The sequence below is a fragment of the Mytilus trossulus genome, chromosome 6 (genome assembly GCF_036588685.1).
Source record: "Mytilus trossulus isolate FHL-02 chromosome 6, PNRI_Mtr1.1.1.hap1, whole genome shotgun sequence".
In the NCBI taxonomy this organism is placed as follows: domain Eukaryota; kingdom Metazoa; phylum Mollusca; class Bivalvia; order Mytilida; family Mytilidae; genus Mytilus; species Mytilus trossulus.
The window spans coordinates 37,737,567-37,759,145 of NC_086378.1; the positions used below are offsets into that span (position 1 = coordinate 37,737,567).

The following is a 21,579-nucleotide window of genomic DNA, read 5'->3' on the forward strand; positions in this document are numbered from 1 at the left end:
TATTGGCAAAGTTACTGCACTTCTTGCCGACTTTGACAGGTCAGAGATGATTTATGGAAAATACATCCGATTTATGAAATTACTGTCACCGATTCGTATACCAATAATCCATGTTTTAGCTTTACAGTGCTTTGCTAACAGAATTAATGGTCTTGTTAGTGAGGTATCGAAGCACATCTTGTATATTGGTCCATTGTCCCCTACGCAATATACCATACAATAAAACAATTGTTACTTTTATGGAACTTGACAATGAGATATAAAACTAAAGTGCTTTAAGGAAATTTAGGAAAATAATTTCTGATTTTTTCTACATCCTTGTAATAAAAAAATAAGATCATCCTTTTTCATGCTTTAACTTTCGGAGATTCAAAATCATATAAGTGAAAAACTATGAATAAATACATCTTATTTCATTATAAAAGTTATAAAATTTAAGGGACTTTTGAATCCACACGGGAATGAGCTAAATAGATCCCCATGTTCAAGGGAAAGGAGAAAATTTGAAGTATTTTGTTACTTTTAATGAAATTAAGTTTAGGTATGACAATAGAACGTCAAATACCATGTGGTTTAAAAGTACAAGTGGTTTTCAAGCAGAAGGTTTTAAGTATTTTGTTGAAAAAAATTGTAAATTAGCATATACCTGTTAAAATTATTAAAACCAGATTTAATATTAAAATTTCAACAAAAAACTCTTTAATGGATAAAATTAAGATGAGATACAGGATACTTTAATGTTATGTGGAAAATGACAGCTTTAGAAAGTTGTCCTATCAGAAAATCTGACAAGAGACGAATAAAGGGATCATACTGTCAGAATCATCTACGATTTAAACCATTGAAACTGCTAAGTGAAGGTCAGATTGAAGCGTGACGGAGCTCACCTCTCTAGTCAATTTGTCAGTAGGGTTTTATACAAAATCACAACCTTAAAATCTGTATTGGTTGGTAATAGCATAATGAATCATATAACGATAGCCTGTGAGTTCACAATATTGTCATTTTCTGCTCGATGGGTCAGAGATTATGAAAAATTACCCTCGACAATTAAGAACAGTAACTCACTTGTTCAGAGATAAAGATTTGATATTGATAAACTGAAATTAGAATATAATCCTCTGGTTTGACAAATACAAGGTTAGATATCATTTTTCGTGATTATTTTTTTTTTACGCCCGTTTATGAAAATCATACTTTAGTCTTGTTTACGGCAATTTTGTATCAACAAATGGATATTTTAAAGTATTGCTAAATTTATTTATTTTTTATTTTCTCTTAATTTGGCAATATGTTTCAAAAGTGAATTTGTTTAATCATTTTTGTGTTGTTGGTTGGCTGTATTAATCACAAATCTCAAATCTCTTTATCTTCATATAACTAGATTAATATTTCAAATGGCATTGAAGATTTATTAACACTCATTCAAAACCTTAGTATGCAAGACTAAAAATCTTGTGCTAAAAATCCCCCATGTAGATTTTGAGAAGTCGGTATGGATCATGCTATTCGTCTGAAGCTCCTTGTTCCAAGTATGCACACGTTTTATACCTCAAATTTAAGTAAATAGTCAATTTTTTTTTAAATGTTCTTACTGGTGAATTGATCGAGTAGAAAATTTGCCCTGTCTCTTACAAACCAGAATAATATTACTATCAAGGTCGATAAAGAATTGTTTTTTTATGGATAGATATTGAATGCACAGATCAGATTTACCTCCATGTCAAAATTTCAAAATGGCATGTCATAACGATAATTAATCCATCACTTAATTAATCTAGTTATGACAAGAAACCTAAACATGGGTGGTAGTCACCCGTTTATTTATAAAAAAAAATATCGTGACATGTAGATCATAAGCTTGATATTTTTGATGTGTCACATTTTATGAATATATATTTCTTATCAAATTTTATAGAATATTTAAATAAAAATACTTCATTTTTTCAAAGTTCCTGACACGGCAAGGGCATTTCGGTCCTTGTTTTATGTTTGTTTAGAGGTTGGGTTATTGATTACTCAACTGATTAATTTTTTCTTTTAAATATTGCATAATCAGATATTTTTTAAAAGGATAATCTTTAAACTATCAATGCCACCTTTTTAAACATTTTTAGATTTAAATTTAAATCATTTAATCAGTTAAATTAATCATAAAGCTTAACAAGACAAGTGAAATTGTTTGCACTAAACTGCAAGTGCGTTTAATTAAAAGCAGAATTCTAGTTATCTATCATAGTGTTGTTAAGTAAAGTCCCACTTTTTAACCATTTTTCTGTGATTGGAAACAAAAATCCTTAGCAACGAATAGAGAGGTGGCACTGAAAACTTGTGGATTATGTCCCCTTATTTTTTTTAAAATTAAAAAAATAGAGTTACTTCCCTTTCCTAATTCTCGGAATTCAAAGAGTTTGATGATGTAATTAAGTTTGTTATGTAATTAGCAATTGTGATCCAATTCATTTACATTTAAAATCAACAAAATGATTAATTTTGAGCAGGTTTTGAGTAATGATCTGTTGTATATGTAGACTTTGTCTAAATTGTATAGATAAATGTCTTGTCTTATATATTTACTTTCAATTCTGATGTTTGATTTTCAAACCATATGCAAGAAATTAACTTTGATATGTGGCATTTTCTGTTTATAAAAGAAAATATGTTTTTCTTAAAATGATGTATATACATAATCTGGTGAAAGCGTGCATTCTGGAATAATTTTGGCTGACGGTATATTATTTTTTGAAGTGGAAAAGTTTGATAATTTGCAGAGATGCATAACTAAATTAAACACTTTTGAGATTTTTTGGGATTACTCCAGAAGAATGAAATGTGTGCCGGATGTTAAGTTCTGAACCTGATTATTTGTAAAAGACAATTTGCCCCAACCCACACAGCTAGCCTCATCAAAATCTAATTATCACCCAGTAGATGAAATAATTGCTTATCAATCTGAAAAATTATTTTATAAATGGTTCATACTTAACACACCTTGATTCTCTTTCTTGTCAATTTTATCATTCTTTTTGACATTAACATTTATACTCTACTGAAACATCACAGTTTTAATATTGGCTTTGATTTATAAAAATATCACCACTCTGTTGATTCAACAAGTTGCTGTTTGAATAAATTTCAAAGGAGGATTTTCTCTGTAAAACAATACAAAAAAACATAACAACCCTTCAAGTGCCTCTGATGTGATTTTCTTTCTTTTAGACTTCAAAAAACAATAATATTTGCAGGTGCATGAAATTTTTTATATCATACAAATATATTAAAAATATAACATGTGCAGAGAATTATTGATGTTAAAAGAGGTGCATTAACTGTCAATCATTTTAAGGCCACCCACTGAATAACAGTATCCTTGTTAGCAGTATAAAATCATTTCTGACAATTTCTGCAATATTTGAAATAGCAATTGTTTTAACACCTGATTATGAATTTTGGTGTAAATGTGTTAGGGAAATTGAAAAATTAGAGATATTGTATTCATTGTACATGTACTATGGCCCAATCTTACAAACCCAATGAATTCAATCCTTGCATGAGACGCCAAGGTTCGACAGACACCAGATACCAATAGTACCAAATTGTGATAGCACTCACTGGACCCTCAGTCTTACTTACTAACAGAGTCAAAGTATTTAAACACAAAGATACTAAAATTAGCCCGAGTGGTCTTTTTGATATATATAAAAAAAGAAAATTATATTCAATAGAATACAGATTAATTCAAATAAACTTTCCCATTCATTTCTTTCCATAAAAGGACAGTTAAATATAGTTAATCTTTAGATATGAAAATTCAAGTCAATAAATCATATATCATATTATATAACATCAAGGATGTTTGAATTACATGCTAAAACTTTTTGTATCTTAGCAAAAAATCCTCTCTGTTGGTATACTGCATACAATCATTAATCTTTTAAAAAGGTTTAGTGGTCAAGGGTCATTTCATTAAAAATCATATATGGCAGATATTAACATTTAAGTACATATCAGCCCATAAATCATAAGACAATTTTCTCATAAACTGACAAAAAATATTTGATATTTCTTTAAGATGACAAATTGTCATAAAGAATTGTATGGAAGATGTTGATAATATTGTAAAATTTATTACCAAAAGTCCTAGCTAAAGACTTAACAAAACAATTCAAACGTTATAAATTAATATTTATTGATAATAATTTATTAGAAATCTGAAGTTTAGATACTTGAATATTAAATATTTTAGTCAACATCTATATGTTGTGCATCTATTTTTTCACTTCGTCATAACTTTGAAGGCATTTTGATGTATTTTATTTTTGCTGGTTATATTTCATTAAGTTGAAAAGCCAAAAAACAAAATGATATTGAAATAAATGATTAAATTTGTTATAAGATATGAAAATTAAAAGATCAAAAGGACAGAAATAATAAAGAGATATTTTGTAATGTTACATCAATGGTAGGATACTAAAGTCTAAAGATTAATTTAAACAAGATTAAAGTACAACAAAATATGTTTATTCATTTTATGACAAATATAATATTTTTCCAGGATGAGATGCCATTAAATACTTTCAACAAAGAATTTTTGATTAAGATTTAATGAAACACCACTGAATTAAGAGATCAAAGGTCCACCTCACATTTCAATAAATTCATGGTTAATTAAAATAACATAGAAAAGGGGACTATTATAAGTCCTTGACGTGCATGTTCTTTTAACATTTGTCAAATTTGTGATAAATGATCTGGTCATCTCAGTACCCTGTTCTTCTTTCTATCTTATGAGCAATCTCTGTAACAGATTTGGCCTCTTGATCCCTATGGACCCTGGCACCTTTATCTTCAGCCTTACATTTCAGAAAAAGTTAAAATAGATATGTTTTAGATTAAAACACATTTCTTTTATCATTGTCACCTAATATCAATATTATGATTGAATTATAAAGGCATTCATTCAAAATGCCATAAATTTGGATTGAATTTCAAATGTGGTGGGATCTACCTAAAACCTAGGTCATGGATCTAAACAGTTTGCACCCAAAATACCTACATCCATCAATAATATTAATAATACAGTGTCAATATTTATCATACAAATAATAATTAAATGGTAAAATGATATAAAGATATCTCAATTTAAAAACTCCCATTGAGGAAACCCAGTTCAAACAGAATTTGAAATCTTTGTTAAAATCATGCCCATGTACTTGGAAGAGATTTATTAAATTTGATATAGAATTTCTTGTTCTGACATTTAGCTAGTTTATCATAGATGGATGGCAGATATTTAGCTTACTGCTGTGGCAATTTGTCATATTTCACAACCTTACAATAAACCATAGTAAATCAGGAGGCTCAAGATGCAACCCTAAATGAATGCTGTAAATAGGATTTTTAATCACATATTCTTGGGAAAGGTTATTTCCCCTTATGAATCACAGCTGACTATGATTAAATTATGGAGAAGGAAGGAAATCAAGGACAGGAATTGTGATGCAAGAATGGGTATACAATTTGTATCCCCTATTTTACTATCAATTTACATCTTTGTTTCTGGTTTTCTACAGAAGAGCTCTCCAACTAGTCAGTCCAAAAGGTGGCAATATTGACTTCTGCCTGTCCAATTAATGAAACAAATGTTTTTGGTAAACTTCATCAATGGTAATTCATTGCAAGTTTTCCCTTACTAAGACTCATTAATTAATTTTTAGATAAAGTGTCCACTTGCACTTTCTAACTCATTTCTCAAAATAAAAACTTAACTCTTTTAATTATTTTGAGCGCTTTTGTGCCTCATAAAATAACTGAGGAAAAATGACATAGTTAGAACATCATGTCTTCAATTTGTAGCTCATCTGTTCCCCAGAGTCAGTTAGACAGATTCTGTGAAGAAGATTAAATGTGAATTAAATATAATAATTCACCAGAGTAGAAATGACAACACTGCTGATTCTAATAAAATTCAGGCTGGAAATTTGAAAAATATGATCTTTTTTATCAGACATTTTTGACAGAATTATATTCCTCCCTCCTGCTAAACAGCTGCACTTCAATTTTCATAGATATATAGTTTTTGGAAAATGGCCATTTTAAACAAACACATGGATGAATTCACTTTTATAACTTTCTTTTACTAAAATTATTATTTTAGAAATGGCAATAACTCTGACAGTGGCACATTCCTGCCAGCCTGATCCATTTGTCATTTCTACAATACTGATGGGCTCCCACAATACGATAAAAGATGAAAATTAGCTGAGATTTTTTATTTCATTTTTTTGGCAGTTGGAACACGTACATCATGATTCTAGTTAACAATCTGCTAAACATTCATAAAACTGTTGATATGATAGAACATGTGGGAACAATCATACACATTTTGTTTAAATATATATTTTCCTTTGATTTTTATAGAAAAGGTTGTCTTTAAAAAGAGATGGAAAACATCTGTAGGAGCAAAAAAATCAAATATGATATCTGGCATGATTTAATGTTGTATTAAAAGAAATCATGTGAGATTTATTTCCTTTGCTCAAAATATTTGAAAAAAATGGTTTCTTGTGCTTTTAACAAATTCTTGGTTTCTGTGTTTGCATTTCCAAACAGGTGTAAATAATTCGCACATAACTTAAATCGTGCAATGTTTTTTGAAAATTTACCTTGATAGGGTTGTTAACATTTTCTGACCGCTGTATCATGAGACAATGGGCCATTGAAACATAACATTGGTGCAGAAAAAAGTTCTTGGTCTTTAGGATGAGGGCAAAAAAATATAATTTTAGGCAACTTTCTTTGCAAATTAAGGCACCCTTTAAATTGGCCCACTGAAAGTTTTGCCTTTGTTGCTATTGGTAGTAGAGCTATGCTTTGAGGACAGCCATAATGTTATAGCTAGACATTATACCCATTGATGTGTGTAATATTGAGTGGACTTCAAATTGTTGATTGTTAAATTAGATTGTCATTTTATTCATCTAAAAGCACAATGTTCAGTTGGTGAATGCAAATTATCTCTGTCCTTTCAGCAGTTCTAACAAAATTGAATGGCAGTTGTTTTAAATGTTCCCAAAAGGGATTGGATCCACCACATAAGTTGCCTCATTGTGGGAGATAGTTATTAGAAAGCAAATTATTTTGAACCCTTTCCAAGAAATTTCTGTGAAGAGTCAAACTTGTTATTGTTAGTGATGATAGGAAGTTTTCAGAGGGTAAAAAAAAAGAAATAATTATGCTTTTGATATATCTAAAATATGATTGAAATGATAAAAAAATGTGGAGATTAAAGATGCATAAAATCTTTTATTTAGGTTGATGATATACAAATGATGTATCTACAGATTATATTGATACACAATGCATTATTTTACTGAGAACAAAAATCTTTTACAAAGATTACCGATTTTCTGCTTTCTACAAGCCTAATTCTTGTCATTAGTAGCAAAAATTCAGAAACCATTTTATTTATTATGAACTAGAAGCCTATAGTACATTCCATTGATTTTGACTTTTTGTGTTTCAGTGGTAGAGAGGTCCCAGTATGTTAGTGAGGATCCTTTCTTTAGACACAAATGTCGACTTTGTCATAAAGTGTTTGGCAGTGACAGTGCATTACAGATACATATACGTTCTCACACTGGTAAGGAGTCATTTTTGAAGTTTCCTTAATGCACTTTGGCAAAAAATAAACTTAAATAGTTCAAATTTAGTAGCACTTGAAGTAATAGTAGTGATTTTTGTAGTTCTGTCTGGTAAATATCTCTAACAATGGTCCATTGTTCTGCTGCTGTTGAGAGAATCTTAGGGCTCAAAACTATGTTTGTTTTTCTACTCTGCTGAAAGTAAAATGGAATACACATTTCAAATAAAAAGCTACACCAGGGATGGGGGCACAAATAGTGCAAGTTAGAATGGACACATTTGATTTCATGCATGGTATTAAACAAATATACAAATTGTTAGGTATAATCCAGATTCATTTAAGCATTCTTTTTTCTGGGAGAGTATGAAAAAAGTCTAGTTAGGCAGTTAACAAGTCAAGTACAGTAACTCTGGAATGACTAATCACAAAAAATTTATAAATACATAAAGAGATTTCTTTAATTAGTTGTGACAATTTATAAAAGTCTACTTTCATTAACCTGAGTCTTCATGAAACCAAAAATTGGATACACAAAGTAAGGATCCATAAGTCATACCATGTGGAGGATTGAGTAGTACTACATCAAAACTATTCGGTCATAAGTCACAGATCATGAGTATAATTTAATGTGACTGTTAGTTGAAAATCTGGTCTTAATTCAATCATGGTGATTAAAGTTACAATTTATTTTGGACTTCATAAGTTAAATCTTAGTCAATGAAGATGGGACCAAGCTTTAATTCAGATAGAATGTCAGTCTGCAAATGCTATGAAAGTGATTCTTTGGATGTTTATTGTAACAGTTTTATAATCAGTTGTCAATACACAGTCATATATCAAATGAAAGAAGAATCCAGTAATTAATAGGAAAATAAAAAGTTATTAAACTATTACATATACCAGTCATCTCCTTACAGATGGCCTCCCAGTCCTCTGGGCTTTTGGACATAAGTTTTGGCAATATTTCATACTCAAATTGCTTTTTGATATTAATTTATTAACGAGTTTTGCCAATAGGCTTGAGATGAAATATTCTATTTTTCTGCAACTTTGCACTGTAAATGATGTTAGTCATAAATAGATGACGGGGATGTGAGGAAAATACGCATTATAAAGGATGAATTATTTCTTTTTCATGTAATATTCATCTCTTGTGTAGTTATGATGAAATATGTCAACATTTGAAAGAGGGCATTTATTGTACAAATTCATAAATGATGTCCCTCAGAGACCTTTTTCTTTCTTTGGGCTTGGAAAATGTTCATGTTTTAGGAATATTGCACCTAGAAGGACTTTATCATGCAGCATATTTATTTGCTGATTATGAAAATTAGTAACTCTCCGATCTTTTCTGATTACTTTACACCAAAAGAATATTCCACTACTCCAATGGAAACTTTCATGCACTATAAGTGAATTAGACCTGCGTCTGGCGGGAGAAATTCAAAGAAACATTATATTTCATTTGTTAATGATTATTAGGCGATTTAAGTGTAATTAAGACAATTTGTTCAGCATACTGATGGTAATAACACCGTATTTGGCATGCAAGACAATGTGAGAAGTCAAGAAAGGGCATTAATCAACATGATATAAAAAAGATGCTAGTAATTCAATTATTGTCGATTTATTGTAAAATAGAATTTTGACTCGGATTAATTGCAGTAGAGAACTGGGTGCTGTGAGCTTGAAAGTAATAATTTTTCGTTGTTTTGTTAAAATGGCAGTTCATTACAACTATAGCTATAACAAAATTGTTGGAGAATTAGATTAGTTCCAGCTACCATGCCCTAATCAGCAGAAAAATGAATTATGCTCTGAAAACTTTGTCATCTGTTATGAAAAAAGGTCGTAATTTTCACCACATTTTTATGTAAAGTGAAAATTCTGTTGACATGCCCTGATGACAAATGGTCATCACTTTCTGAGAAATTCTAGATGAGAATGTTTCAAAGAAGAATATCATACTCACTGCGTTTATTTTTGGAAGGATGTCTAGAATTTGATAGGTCATTAGAAAAAATCACGTCTAAAAAACCTTTATCATTTATTTTTCACCAATTTCTGTTAATTCAACCTTCTGTAGCATATTAGGTCGTATATTACATATTTAATTACATAAAAAATGATGTAAGAACGTCATGAGTCCTTCTAAAAGTAACACGGTATGGATTGTATTAGCCTCTGGGAGATGTGCAGTCTGGACTATCATCAGACAGGTACAAGGCTAGTTATTATGACAATTTACCATGTTCATACAAAATATTTTTGTCAGAGTTGTTTGTTCGTTTTTAAAATGTCATTAATTTTTACATTTTTTTTTAATTGTCAAAATTGTACAACCGGAAATAATTTGTTGATTGGAAATAACTTGCATTTTTGAATAAAATAATTTGCATATTTTATAAGCCTGATAATTTTTATGAATCTTTGGGAACAATTAGAAAACTAGACCAGTTAAAGGACAAACGTAGTTTATTTGTAAAGCATTGAGATTACAAGACCTATAGAAAATCTGTAAGGAAATTTCTCACAAGAAAGTTATGGGAATAGGAAACCATCAATAAAGGTCAAATGTCATTTATAATTGTATGTTATGACGATTTAGAATTAACAATTAAAATGGTCATCATATGGGCAGATTCTCCTCTGACCACAAATATGCTGGGTAAATTTTACCGTAAATTTTCATCTAACGTTACATGGCTCTTGAAGGTAAAAAATCAGTCAATCAGCAGCAGAAAAATAGCAAAATTTATATATTTTGAATTTTGATATCAGTGCTTCTAAATTTCGAAGAGTTTCTTCGAAAGATATTCCATTAACAAACAAAACCCAACACAAAAAAAACCAAATACTTTAGAATTGACAATTTGGGTAAAGCCAATCTCGATAGATAAAGGAAGATCTTGTTGGAATAAGTTAAATTTGAAGCCAATGCATATGCATTTCATAACTCTTTGATTGAATTCCAATCCTTCACATCAGACGTGCAAATGGATGAACAGTTACCAACACTAGGGCGGTAATTACTAAACGGAAAAATCTTTAGATTAACAAAATTGTTATTCTCGATAATCAGAAAAGTGACCCAGATGAAAGTGCTATGATTATCTAATTCTCGATGGACAGTTTGAGATGTTATGGTCATGGCTGGATGGAGAATAAAGGCTAACTTCTCAGATGGCAGGTGGTCCTATGACAAGTTTGAAAGATGGCTAGAAATTAAATGCTAATAAAAGTGATAAAATATTTTAATGTCTGAAGATGAGGGATTTTAATCCTTAACATACTTATATTTAAATACACAGCACGGGTTCTTGGGGTTCTAAAAGGAATACGTCATTCTGACCATCACCATGAAGCTCGGTGGTCTGTGTTCGATACGGAATCAAGAATAGCTGAAACCATTGGGGTATTCCGTAGTACCGTTTACAAAAAAAAAAAAGAGAAAAAAAAAAGAAGTAAAATTGTCAAGAAATCGTTTAAAGAAACCCAATTACATGTAATATTTTATATTTATATGAATAAACATTTGCGGAGACCTAAGTGTAATACTTGTTTTCGTTACCATAAGTTGATTTTTTTAAATGGCATTTTTTTTTTGCGTTTTTGAGACGTCCTATCTTTTGCCTTGTCACATTGATAAATTAGTTAGAGGACACCCCGTTTAACCCCCGTTAACAGTCTAAGAATGAAAAGATAATATTTCATAATAGGTAAGTTTTGTTTAAGAAGTGTCATGTCAAAATCTTTGGATCAGCTTTGCAGATGGCCAAAAGCTGAAGATTTGCAAGAGGCAATAACACTCGAAAAATTTGCATGAGAATTATATTTTAAAAATCTACTGAAAAATGGGAGAATTAATAATAATACGGTGTCTTGAAATGTCTTATTGAAGTTGAGTAACATAGATCACTCGCATAATAAGGAAAGGTTGTTATAACATAATCCGTAACTAATGGATAGGGATTTCCTTTAGAAATCATTTCAGTTGTAAGAAAGTTTATAACGTATTATTATCACATTCATTTTAATATTTGAAATGTGGAAGTGGGTCTGTATTATACGGTGAAGCATGACACTTTCAAGTATCGAGATCTGCAGATGTGGACGGCTTGTTTACATTCGTGCATGTCTGTGCACTGTTGCAGGTTTCCGCCAAAAACTAATTGTGGTGACAGTAGTATATCTGTTAAAAAGTTCGTGTTTTATGTTTCTTCCTGGACTCCAATTTTCGGTGTAGTTGCTTTGCAAATAAATGTATTACGACGCTATCAAGTCTCGTTGGATTTTCCACTCATGAATTAAAGATGATACACGGATTTATTAAAAAAAAACTAGGTTGTCCACCACAACGTTATTTGAAATTTTGAATGTAAATGCATATCATTATATCGAAAAATTACCATTAAAAAACGTAAATTCATGTGTTGCAACATTGAAATTATATATTATATAAAGCATAAATGTTTTAAAATATTTTGTAAATTAAGTATTGCGTTATCGAAATTAGATTTAAAAGCATACATATTTTGAAATGTTTTTTATTTGATTTTGCCCCGGTCAAGATGAACAAAACAGGACCTCAATTATAACGTGTGTGGCCAGTCATATTATAAATTAAACGATTGGGTCAAGGATGTTACATAACCGAAAGAGGCTTTGAAAAGATTCTTTTTATGACCAACAATAAAGTTTTTGCCATGGGATATTAAATGAATATTTGATTAAAATTAATTGTAAAGTTCACGAAATTCATCTTTTATTTACATTTTCATATCCATTTTCCTGTTTTGTGAGCGTAGTTATTACCTGTGTCCACAAAGCCTCGTCATGGCCAAACACACCTCTGTTACCACATCAAAAGAACGGTCAGTCTCCAGCACAAATTAAATTGGATAGTTCTTTGTAAAATTTATTTTTCAATAATTATGACATATTTGATCTAACGCTATGAAAATAGAAAATAAAAATTTGATCTTCACTGAGTATTAATTAATACTTATAGAAATGGGGTTTCTCTGATCTTTAGCCATAGAACCGAATTGACCAACTGTGAAATTAATCTTGTCTCACTATATCATAAAGAGAATTGATAACTATAACATCAGATTATAAATTGCTCTTTATCCTTTCATAAATAATAGCAGGTCAGATTGACCACCAGACGAAATTATATAACTGTTTTCATGTTGGTTAATATAGGAAAACATTTGCGTAAAGTCACCCAGTACATTTACTTTAAAGTTATAATGGACCGAATCACTTTAAAAGTTTTAAATTTAGATGAGGTGAATTTAATGGCCATTCGTATACAATCCATATTAAAAACGATTGCATTTACAACCCTAGGGAGTATCTCACTAGTTTTGTTCATTTGAGTAAGCATTGTAACAGTTCGTCCCTATGTTGTCTGTCCTTGTCCTAAAAATGCAATGACGAAATTATGCACTTTTAACTTTTAAATAATGGATAAACCCAGATATTATATGCTATTACACGGTTTTAAAAAATGTATGAAGATGATTTATTTATCATTTCGACGTCACAAAATTTGTCTGTGCAAAGGTCGAAACAGTAACTAACAATGTTTTTTCAAATATTATTTTTTTGTATTTGTAGGTGAACGACCATTTAAGTGCAACATATGCGGTAATAGATTTACTACAAGAGGAAATCTTAAAGTCCACTTTGAACGGCATAGAGCAAGATATCCACATGTCAAAATGAATCCTCATCCAGTTCCAGAACACCTAGATAAAGTTCCTACACCGTTAATGAGTACATCATTTCCGTCGTCACATCATTCAAAACCTGAGCCTAGAACACCAGAAAAAATGTTTCCGTTTTCATTACACTCGTCATCTGCCACCTCCGTGTTCACCAACAGTATTGTATCCAAGCTTAACAATCTCCCTGAAGAAAAGCTGTCGTCTAGTCTAACATCGAACTCGTCATCCGAGACGTCGAAATCATCAAAGCATGGAGAGTCCAGCACAGAAAAACAATCGATTTCTACTAAAGAGGATCACGAGATTCCACCACTGGTTTCATCCAGCTTGCCATCAATGAACAGACCTTCTCCACCACACCGTACTATGTCACTACCAATGCCATCTATACCTCATGTTTCAATGGCTAGTCCTTATCCTATAATGGCTTCGTTGCCATCAGCACCACCATCTCTCATACCGTCGTCTCCATTTGGACACCGGGATTCCATTTTGCCGACTAAAATGATAGAACATGAAGAAAGTTTGGAACAGTATATGGAAATCGATCGATCTGAGACGTCCAAGTTACAACAGTTAGTTGATAATCTTGAAAACAAAGTATCGGACCCTAACCAGTGTGTAATCTGTCACCGAGTTCTCAGTTGTAAAAGTGCTTTACAGATGCACTACCGCATTCATACCGGCGAACGACCATTTAAATGCAAGATTTGTAGTCGTTCTTTCACAACAAAGGGAAATCTAAAAACACATATGGGTGTTCATCGTATGAAACCACCAATCAGGATGATGCACCAATGCCCCATTTGCCATAAAAGTTTCACAAATCTGTTAGTTCTTCAACAACATATACGAAGTCATGCAGGGATTCCGACGATGCCACCAATGCCAGATATGAACCATTTTCAAATGTACCATAGTATGAATCAACACATGGTTGACATGGCATCGAGAGCTTATGATTTGTCAATGAAGAGAGAACCAGAAAAAGAACTTGATTTAAGTAAATCAGCCCTTTTTAGTACAGATAGACACGAAGAGCGTAGACGTGAAATGCACGAAGATGGGAGTATTCATGGAGATGATGGAAATGAAAGCAATGATGACTGCAACGATGAAAAGATGAACATAGATGAGCATGATATCTCTTACGAAGAGGATAAGGAAGTTGGAGAAAAACAATACGAGATGGACCAACCATCTGGAGATTCTGGGACAGCTAGCGATGGACAACATAGTGGAACTGAAGAACAACGAGAAGAAGCTCGGCGAATTCTAGAACGTCCAGCTTCAGCATCGTCTTCCTTGTCTCTTGACTCTGGTCGATCACCAAGTCCAAGATCGGAGGGCCATTCTCCACCATTCTCTGCCACTTCAGCTGCAATGTATTCCAACTTTGCAAATATGCATTCAACACCAATTTTCTCTACTTCTTTAGCAGCTTTAGAGAACAGTGTTAGAAATATTAATAGTTCAATGAATGACTCGTCTTTGAGCCGTTTAAATCAAGCCTATCTCATGAACAATGGATTTCCTATGAGACATGGTGAAAGACACTCACCTCCTCCAACACACAATGGTCTCAATACAAGTATGTCGGATTCTAGTAGCATAAGTGGAGAAGGAAGCAAGCCAGGGACACCAGCACTGTCTGTCACCAGTGATATGTCAAATACAAGCGGGTATTTGCTAGGTGGGCTGGATTTGAGAGGAGATGCAGGGAAAAGACCTACAACTTGTAATATTTGTTTTAAAGTATTTGCATGTCGCAGTGCTCTAGAAATACATTATCGTAGCCACACTAAAGAACGCCCATACAGATGTAAAGTTTGTGACCGCTCTTTTACAACACGGGGAAATATGAAACAACACATGTTGACGCACAAAATTCGAGACTTGCCAAAATCATTTGACAATAGTAGTAATAATAGTGATTTAGACAATTCTCTTGATTCGTGTGACATTGGTGACATTGATAACCAATCTTCAGAAGAACTAGCTTCAGAACAAATTGACGATAAGCCAAATGAAAATGTGAATAGTAACAAAACAAATACCGCTGAAAACAGTCCAGTCAAAACATCTCCTAGTCATGAAAAAGAAGAAGACAAGTCACAGTTTGTTAGAAATCAGACTCCACTAAAGCACCAATGTCGAGTATGTCAAAAGGGATTTTCAAGTGCAAGTGCACTTCAGATTCATATTCGTACACATACTGGGGACAAACCTTTCAAATGTAACGTGTGTGGGAAAGCATTTACAACTAAAGGTAATCTCAAAGTTCACATGGGAACACACATGTGGAACAACAGTCCATCACGTAGAGGACGCCGTATGTCTATTGAACCTCCTTTCATGATGTCTCACAAAGAAAACCCGTATATGCCAGGATTTGCTCCAAGAGCACCTGATTTCTTTCCATTTCAATTTCCGCCGTTTATGAATGGAGTTCCACCAAAAATGAATGAACTATCAGTAATTCAGGGCATGGCCGCCGCTGGAATGAGTCATTTACCAATGTCACTTCCAGCGGATATGACATCACCGCATCAATTGTCTAAACACGATAGCAAACCAGAAACTTGGAGAAAGGATGAAGAACTGAAAAAGGAATCAAACGGAGAACTTGATTTAAGCATGAAATCTGCAAATAAAAAGTTTTCACCGTCTAGTGACACTCCTAGTTCATGGTCGTCATGGAAAACGTCTTGTCATCTGTGTGGTCAGAACTTTTTGTCACCTACAGCACTTGACCATCACATGCAAACATTTCACATGAAAGTCGATTCACATAACGTCACAGCCGTTAAATAAACGTAGTTGTTTCAAACAATTTTGCATTCCTTAACAAAACTTGACACTTGCAAAAAGTAAACAAACTAAAGTGACTATATATAGTGAAAAGACAATGTTGTGTTGTAGCAGTATTAAGCAGTTGTTGAAACAGATATTTGACTGTTGTTACAACGTGTGACTTGGACAAAAAACTGTGGTTGTGAATTATATATGTTTATTACATTGAGGACCTTCATTGGTTCTCCCACAATGTGTAGGTATAAGTTAGCCTTTGAAATTTTATCTTAATTGTATATATTTGATGTAGATATTTCTAGTCTTTGAAAAAGTAATTGAACCTCACACTTTATACATCTTTTTATATGCATACTTAAATATTCTTCTTTTATTATGAGCTGGACAAATTTCTTGTTTGCTTTAAAAAGTAGATCACATTTCATTAATTTCCAATGCTTGCATGATCTCTACGCAATTTGAAAAGGTGCATTTATTCCCAAGTTATTGTGTTCTGTTTATGTGACACCACATTTATACCCAAGCACAAAAAGTGTTCTTGCCAGAAGTTGTATTTTCTCGAAACCACCAAAGATAAGTAGTAAGCTGTATATACTAATTTAAGTTTGCAATATCTGTAGGTGTTTATGTGTTGCTATTTGTATATGTTTAAGATTTTATGTTTATGTATTTGTTATGTTTGAGAATGAGATCCATATATAATTTTTTTTACATTTTTTTCATTATGTATTTTGAGAAGGTGCTTAATTTCATTTGTTTATCCCCCATTCTTCCATTCAATAACTTTTTATTATTATTTAGTAGCTTTCTTCCATATCAATTTACTATCCGAATTTTTATCAGTTGCCTTTTAAAAAAAATGGTATTGAATTTCAAAGAAAACAAGTAAAGAAATAAAAGCAGTAAAGTCGAATTTTTATTGAAAGTGTCAAAGAATTTTGATGAAATCCTTATTTGTACTTCAAAATAAAAAAATAAATAAATGGAATAATTTTATCATAGAAATCCAATGTTTTCCAAATCGTATACATATCCGCATGTAAATTATGTAATGTTTTTGCATTTACAGACACAGAAATTTACATCTGTGTTTGGTGTTAATGAAAATGTATTTGTGGCATGAAATACACTATTATAGTCATTTTCATTATTTTTGTTATTGTCCATTCTTTTTATGAACAAGAATTTGTAGTCAGTTGTTCATATTACGTCTTAAAAGGACAAATAAATATGACCAATACATGTTTGATTAGTTATTTTATGCCTTTGGAATATATTCATAATAACAATTAAAAGATACCTTGCTGCGTTTTATGGACAACCAGAGGATAGTGCCGAACGAAGCAAATGGTAAACAAAACAATAAATAAAAAACACACGCACAACTTAATTCCTTGTTATTCAAGACTATTATTTTCACACAATCGTTTTGTTTCGTCCTGATGATATATGAAATATGTTCCACAGGACATTAAGCAAACAACCATATACTATTGATTGATTATTGATCATTTAACAACAAGAGATATGTTGTATTTTTACTAAGCATTTATAAGAAGGAAGCATATGGCATTGGTCATTCTATCATTTCCATTTTGTTCTTTCGTCATAGACTATTATATCTCCGCGATCAAGGTAAGTTTCCGCTAGTTTTGGTAATAAATATTGAGAGCTTTAAATGTATTAAAAGAACACGAAATTAAGTTATGATGACGTTAAAAACAACACGCTGTACAAATGTTTTAAGAATTAACAAATCGAATACTAGTTTAAGTAGCGCTTGCAGCTTCACATGGGTGGATCTAAATACAAATAACTTTAAAAAATCACAAAAGTTTTTCTGCACATTATATATTTTCTCGACAATAAAGTTTTATGAAACATAAGCAACCCCGTTTACATTAGTTCAGTAGTGGGATATGTGTGTCGGTCTGTACCCTTTAGCATTGGGTTTAACATATTGGATTAAGGTAGTTTTAACAATTAATATAAAAAAGAAGATGTGGTATGATTGCCAATGAGACTAACTTTCCACAAGAGAATAAATGACGCAGAAATTAACAACTTTAGGTCACCTTACGGCTTTAACAATGAATAAAGCCCACACCGCATAGTCGGCTATGAAAGGCCCAAAAATGACAATGTATTTACAATCAAAACCAGAAAACCATCGGCCTAATTTATGAACGAAAAACAAATATGTAACACATAAATAAACGACAACCACTGAATTATAGGTTCCTGGCTTGGGACAGGCACATACATCATACAGAATGTTGAGGGTTAAACATGTTTAGCGGGACCCCAACACCCCCTTAGCCTGGAACATTGGTGTAACATTACAACAAAAGAACGAACTATAAAGATAAGTTGCAAAAGGCTTAACTCATCAGATGGATAAAAATTACGAATACTAGTGGCCGTGTACTGAAATTTCCCAACAACAAAAAGACGCTAATTACAGATCTGAGAGTAATTGCAGTTACTGTCAGCTTGTTCAAAGCCACTAACAACTAATAAAAAAAACATGCATCTAGGACTAACTTATCAATCGGTACACATCCGACATGGGGGCCTGACAACGCCATGGCTAAAAAATTAGAAGACCAACAAACAAACAAAAGTACACAAAACACAACATAGAAAATTAAAGACTGAGCAACACGAATCCCACCCAAAATTGAGGATGGTTTCAGGTGCTCCTTGTGAGCAGACCCTGCCACAGATGGGACACTCGTCGTGTTACTTATTCCTTGTCTTTGATTCAGATACCTTATGTTATGTTACCGTTGTCCTTGGTCTCATTTTCATGGTTAAGCGACTGCTGGGGAAAAAAGTTCACTTATCATGAGTATTAGGATGACTATATATGGGATACTTGTAAGATCTTCATGTCTGACAGATAGTTTTCATCTGACCTTGGCCACATTTGTCAACCAAATTTAATGTATGTATTGATTGTAGTCGTACATGTCTGACTGGCAGGTTTAATCTGACCTTGGCCTCATTTTCATGGTTTATTGGTCAATATTTATCTATTATTGTGGTATGATTTTCATAAACTTAAGCATTTTGGCAACTATTTTTGGTGAATTGCCTGTGTCCATGTCTTTCTGTCATGGTACATTTGACCTTGACCTTATTTTCATGGTTCATTAGTCAATGTTAAGGTTTTGTAGTTAAGTGAATTTATCAGATAGTTTAAGCAATAGGTCAATTGTATTTGGTGTACATAATGATTACATGGTTTATAAGTCTGACTGGTTGGTTTTATTTGACCTTGTTTTCATGGTTCAGTAGTCAATGTTAAGGTTTTGTGGTTAAGTGTTTTTATCAGATAGTTTAAGCAATTGGTCAATTTTATTTGGTGTACATAATGATTACATGGTGTATAAGTATGTCTGATTGGGTTCATTTGACCTTATTTTCATGGTTCATTAGCCAATGTTAAGGTTTTGTGGTTAAGTGTTTTTATCAGATAGTTTAAGCAATTGGTCAATTTCATTTGGTGTAGATAATGATTATATGGTGTAAAAGTCTTTCTGGTTGGGTTCATATGACCTTGACCTCATTCAATGGTTCAGTGGTCATTGGTCAATTTCTATACGACCGTTGGTCGTATATTGGTATGACGTTGTCGTCGTCGTCGTCGTCGCTATCGTCGTCGTCCGAAGACATTTGGTTTTCGCACTTTAACTTTAGTATTAGTAAATAGAAATCTATGAAATTTAAACACAAGGTTTGTGACCATAAAAGGAAGGTTGGGATTGATTGTGGAAGTTTGGGTCCCAACAGTTTAGGAATTAGGAGCCCCCCAAAAAAGGTCCCAAATAAGCTTTTTTCTAGGTTTTTGCACAATAACTTAAGTATAAGTAAATAGAAATCTATGAAATATTTACACAAGGTTTATGACCACAAAAGGAAGGTTGGGATTGATTGTGGGAGTTTTGGTCCCGACAGTTTAGAAATTGGGGGCCAAAAGGGGACAAAATTAAACTTGTTCGATTTCATCAAAAAATGAATTATTGGGGTTCATTGATATGCCAAATCTAACCGTGTATTTAGATTTTTATTTTCGGTCCTGTTTTCAAATTGGTCTACATTAAGTCCAAAAGGGTCCAAAATTAAACTTTAGTTTGATTTTAACAAAAATTGAATTCGTGGGGTTCTTCGATATGCTGAAACTAAATATGTACTTAGATATTTGATTATGGGCCCAGTTTTAAAGTTGGTCCAATTTGGGGTCCAAAATTAAACTTTGTTTGATTACAACAAAAAATTTAATATATGGGGTTCTTCAATATGCTAAATCTAACCATGTATTTTGATTTTTAATATTTGGGCCCAGTTATCAAATTGGTTCATGTTGAGGTATAAAGGGTCTAAAATTGAACATTATTTGATTTCATAAAAAAATGCATTATTGGGGTTCTATGATATGCTGAATCTAACCATGTATTTAGATTTTGGATATTGGACCATAATAGGTAAATGTACAATTTAAAACTTTTAAGTTTAATTTCTCAGACCACATTCATTCTGTGTCAGAAACCTATGTTGTGTCAACTATATTTAATCACAATCCAAATTCAGAGCTGTATCAAGCTTAAATGTTGTGTCCATACTTGTCCCAACTGTTCAGGGTTCAACTTCTGCGGTCGTATAAAGCTGCGCCCTGTGGAGCATCTGGTTATTATTAGGTATGGTTTTTTTCAAATTCTACGAGCAATAGTCTTATTATATTTGGTGTATCTGATACTTGCAAGATATTTTTTCCCAAAAGATAAGGTTCACCTGACCTTGACCTCATTTCATTGATCGGTGATCAAGGTTAAGTTTTTGTGATCTAGTCCGTATCTCTCTACTGTAAGCTATAGGTCAACTGTACTTAGTATTTGATGTTCGGATTGATTGTAATGCGTACATGTACGTCTGGCAGATTTCACCTGACCTTGACTTCAGTTTGAAGGTTCATTGGTCAAAGTTAATTCATTGTAGATTGATGTGTTTTCACATACTACAAGCAATGGAGCAACTATATTTGAATACGTGTAAGTTTTACGTGTCATGGTTCATTTAACATTGATCTAATTTTTATGGTTCATAAGTCAATGTTTATGTTCATTTATCATATACTATAAGCAAAAGGTCAATTTTACTTAGTGTATGAATTGATTGCATGGTATTTAAGCCTGTTTCTAAGATACTAAGTCTGTAAGTAGTATGCTCAATGTATTTGGTGCATTATGTGATTGAAAGGTGTATATGTCTGTGTCGCAGGGTTCATTCGACCTTCACCTAATATTCATGGATTAATGATTATGTTAAGTTTACGTGATACTTGCAGTGAAACCTTTATATCAAAGACTTTCGACAGAAATTCTGTCA

General features: G+C 32.2%; 1 protein-coding gene across 7 annotated transcripts in view; it reads left to right on the top strand.

Moving 5' to 3' along the window:
* Positions 1-17,430, top strand: part of LOC134721275 (sal-like protein 3) — a 39,461-nt gene extending 22,031 nt beyond the window's left edge. For 6 of the 7 annotated variants that reach the window (XM_063584148.1, XM_063584150.1, XM_063584153.1 and 3 more), the window contains 2 exons: positions 7,526-7,642; positions 13,271-17,430. In XM_063584148.1, the coding sequence (XP_063440218.1) occupies positions 7,526-7,642; positions 13,271-16,194 (3,041 nt within the window). In that variant the 3' untranslated portion in view covers positions 16,195-17,430. The remainder of the gene's footprint in view (positions 1-7,525; positions 7,643-13,270) is intronic. The other variant, XM_063584149.1, reaches the window with a different exon arrangement.
* The last annotated feature ends 4,149 nt before the right edge of the window (positions 17,431-21,579 follow it).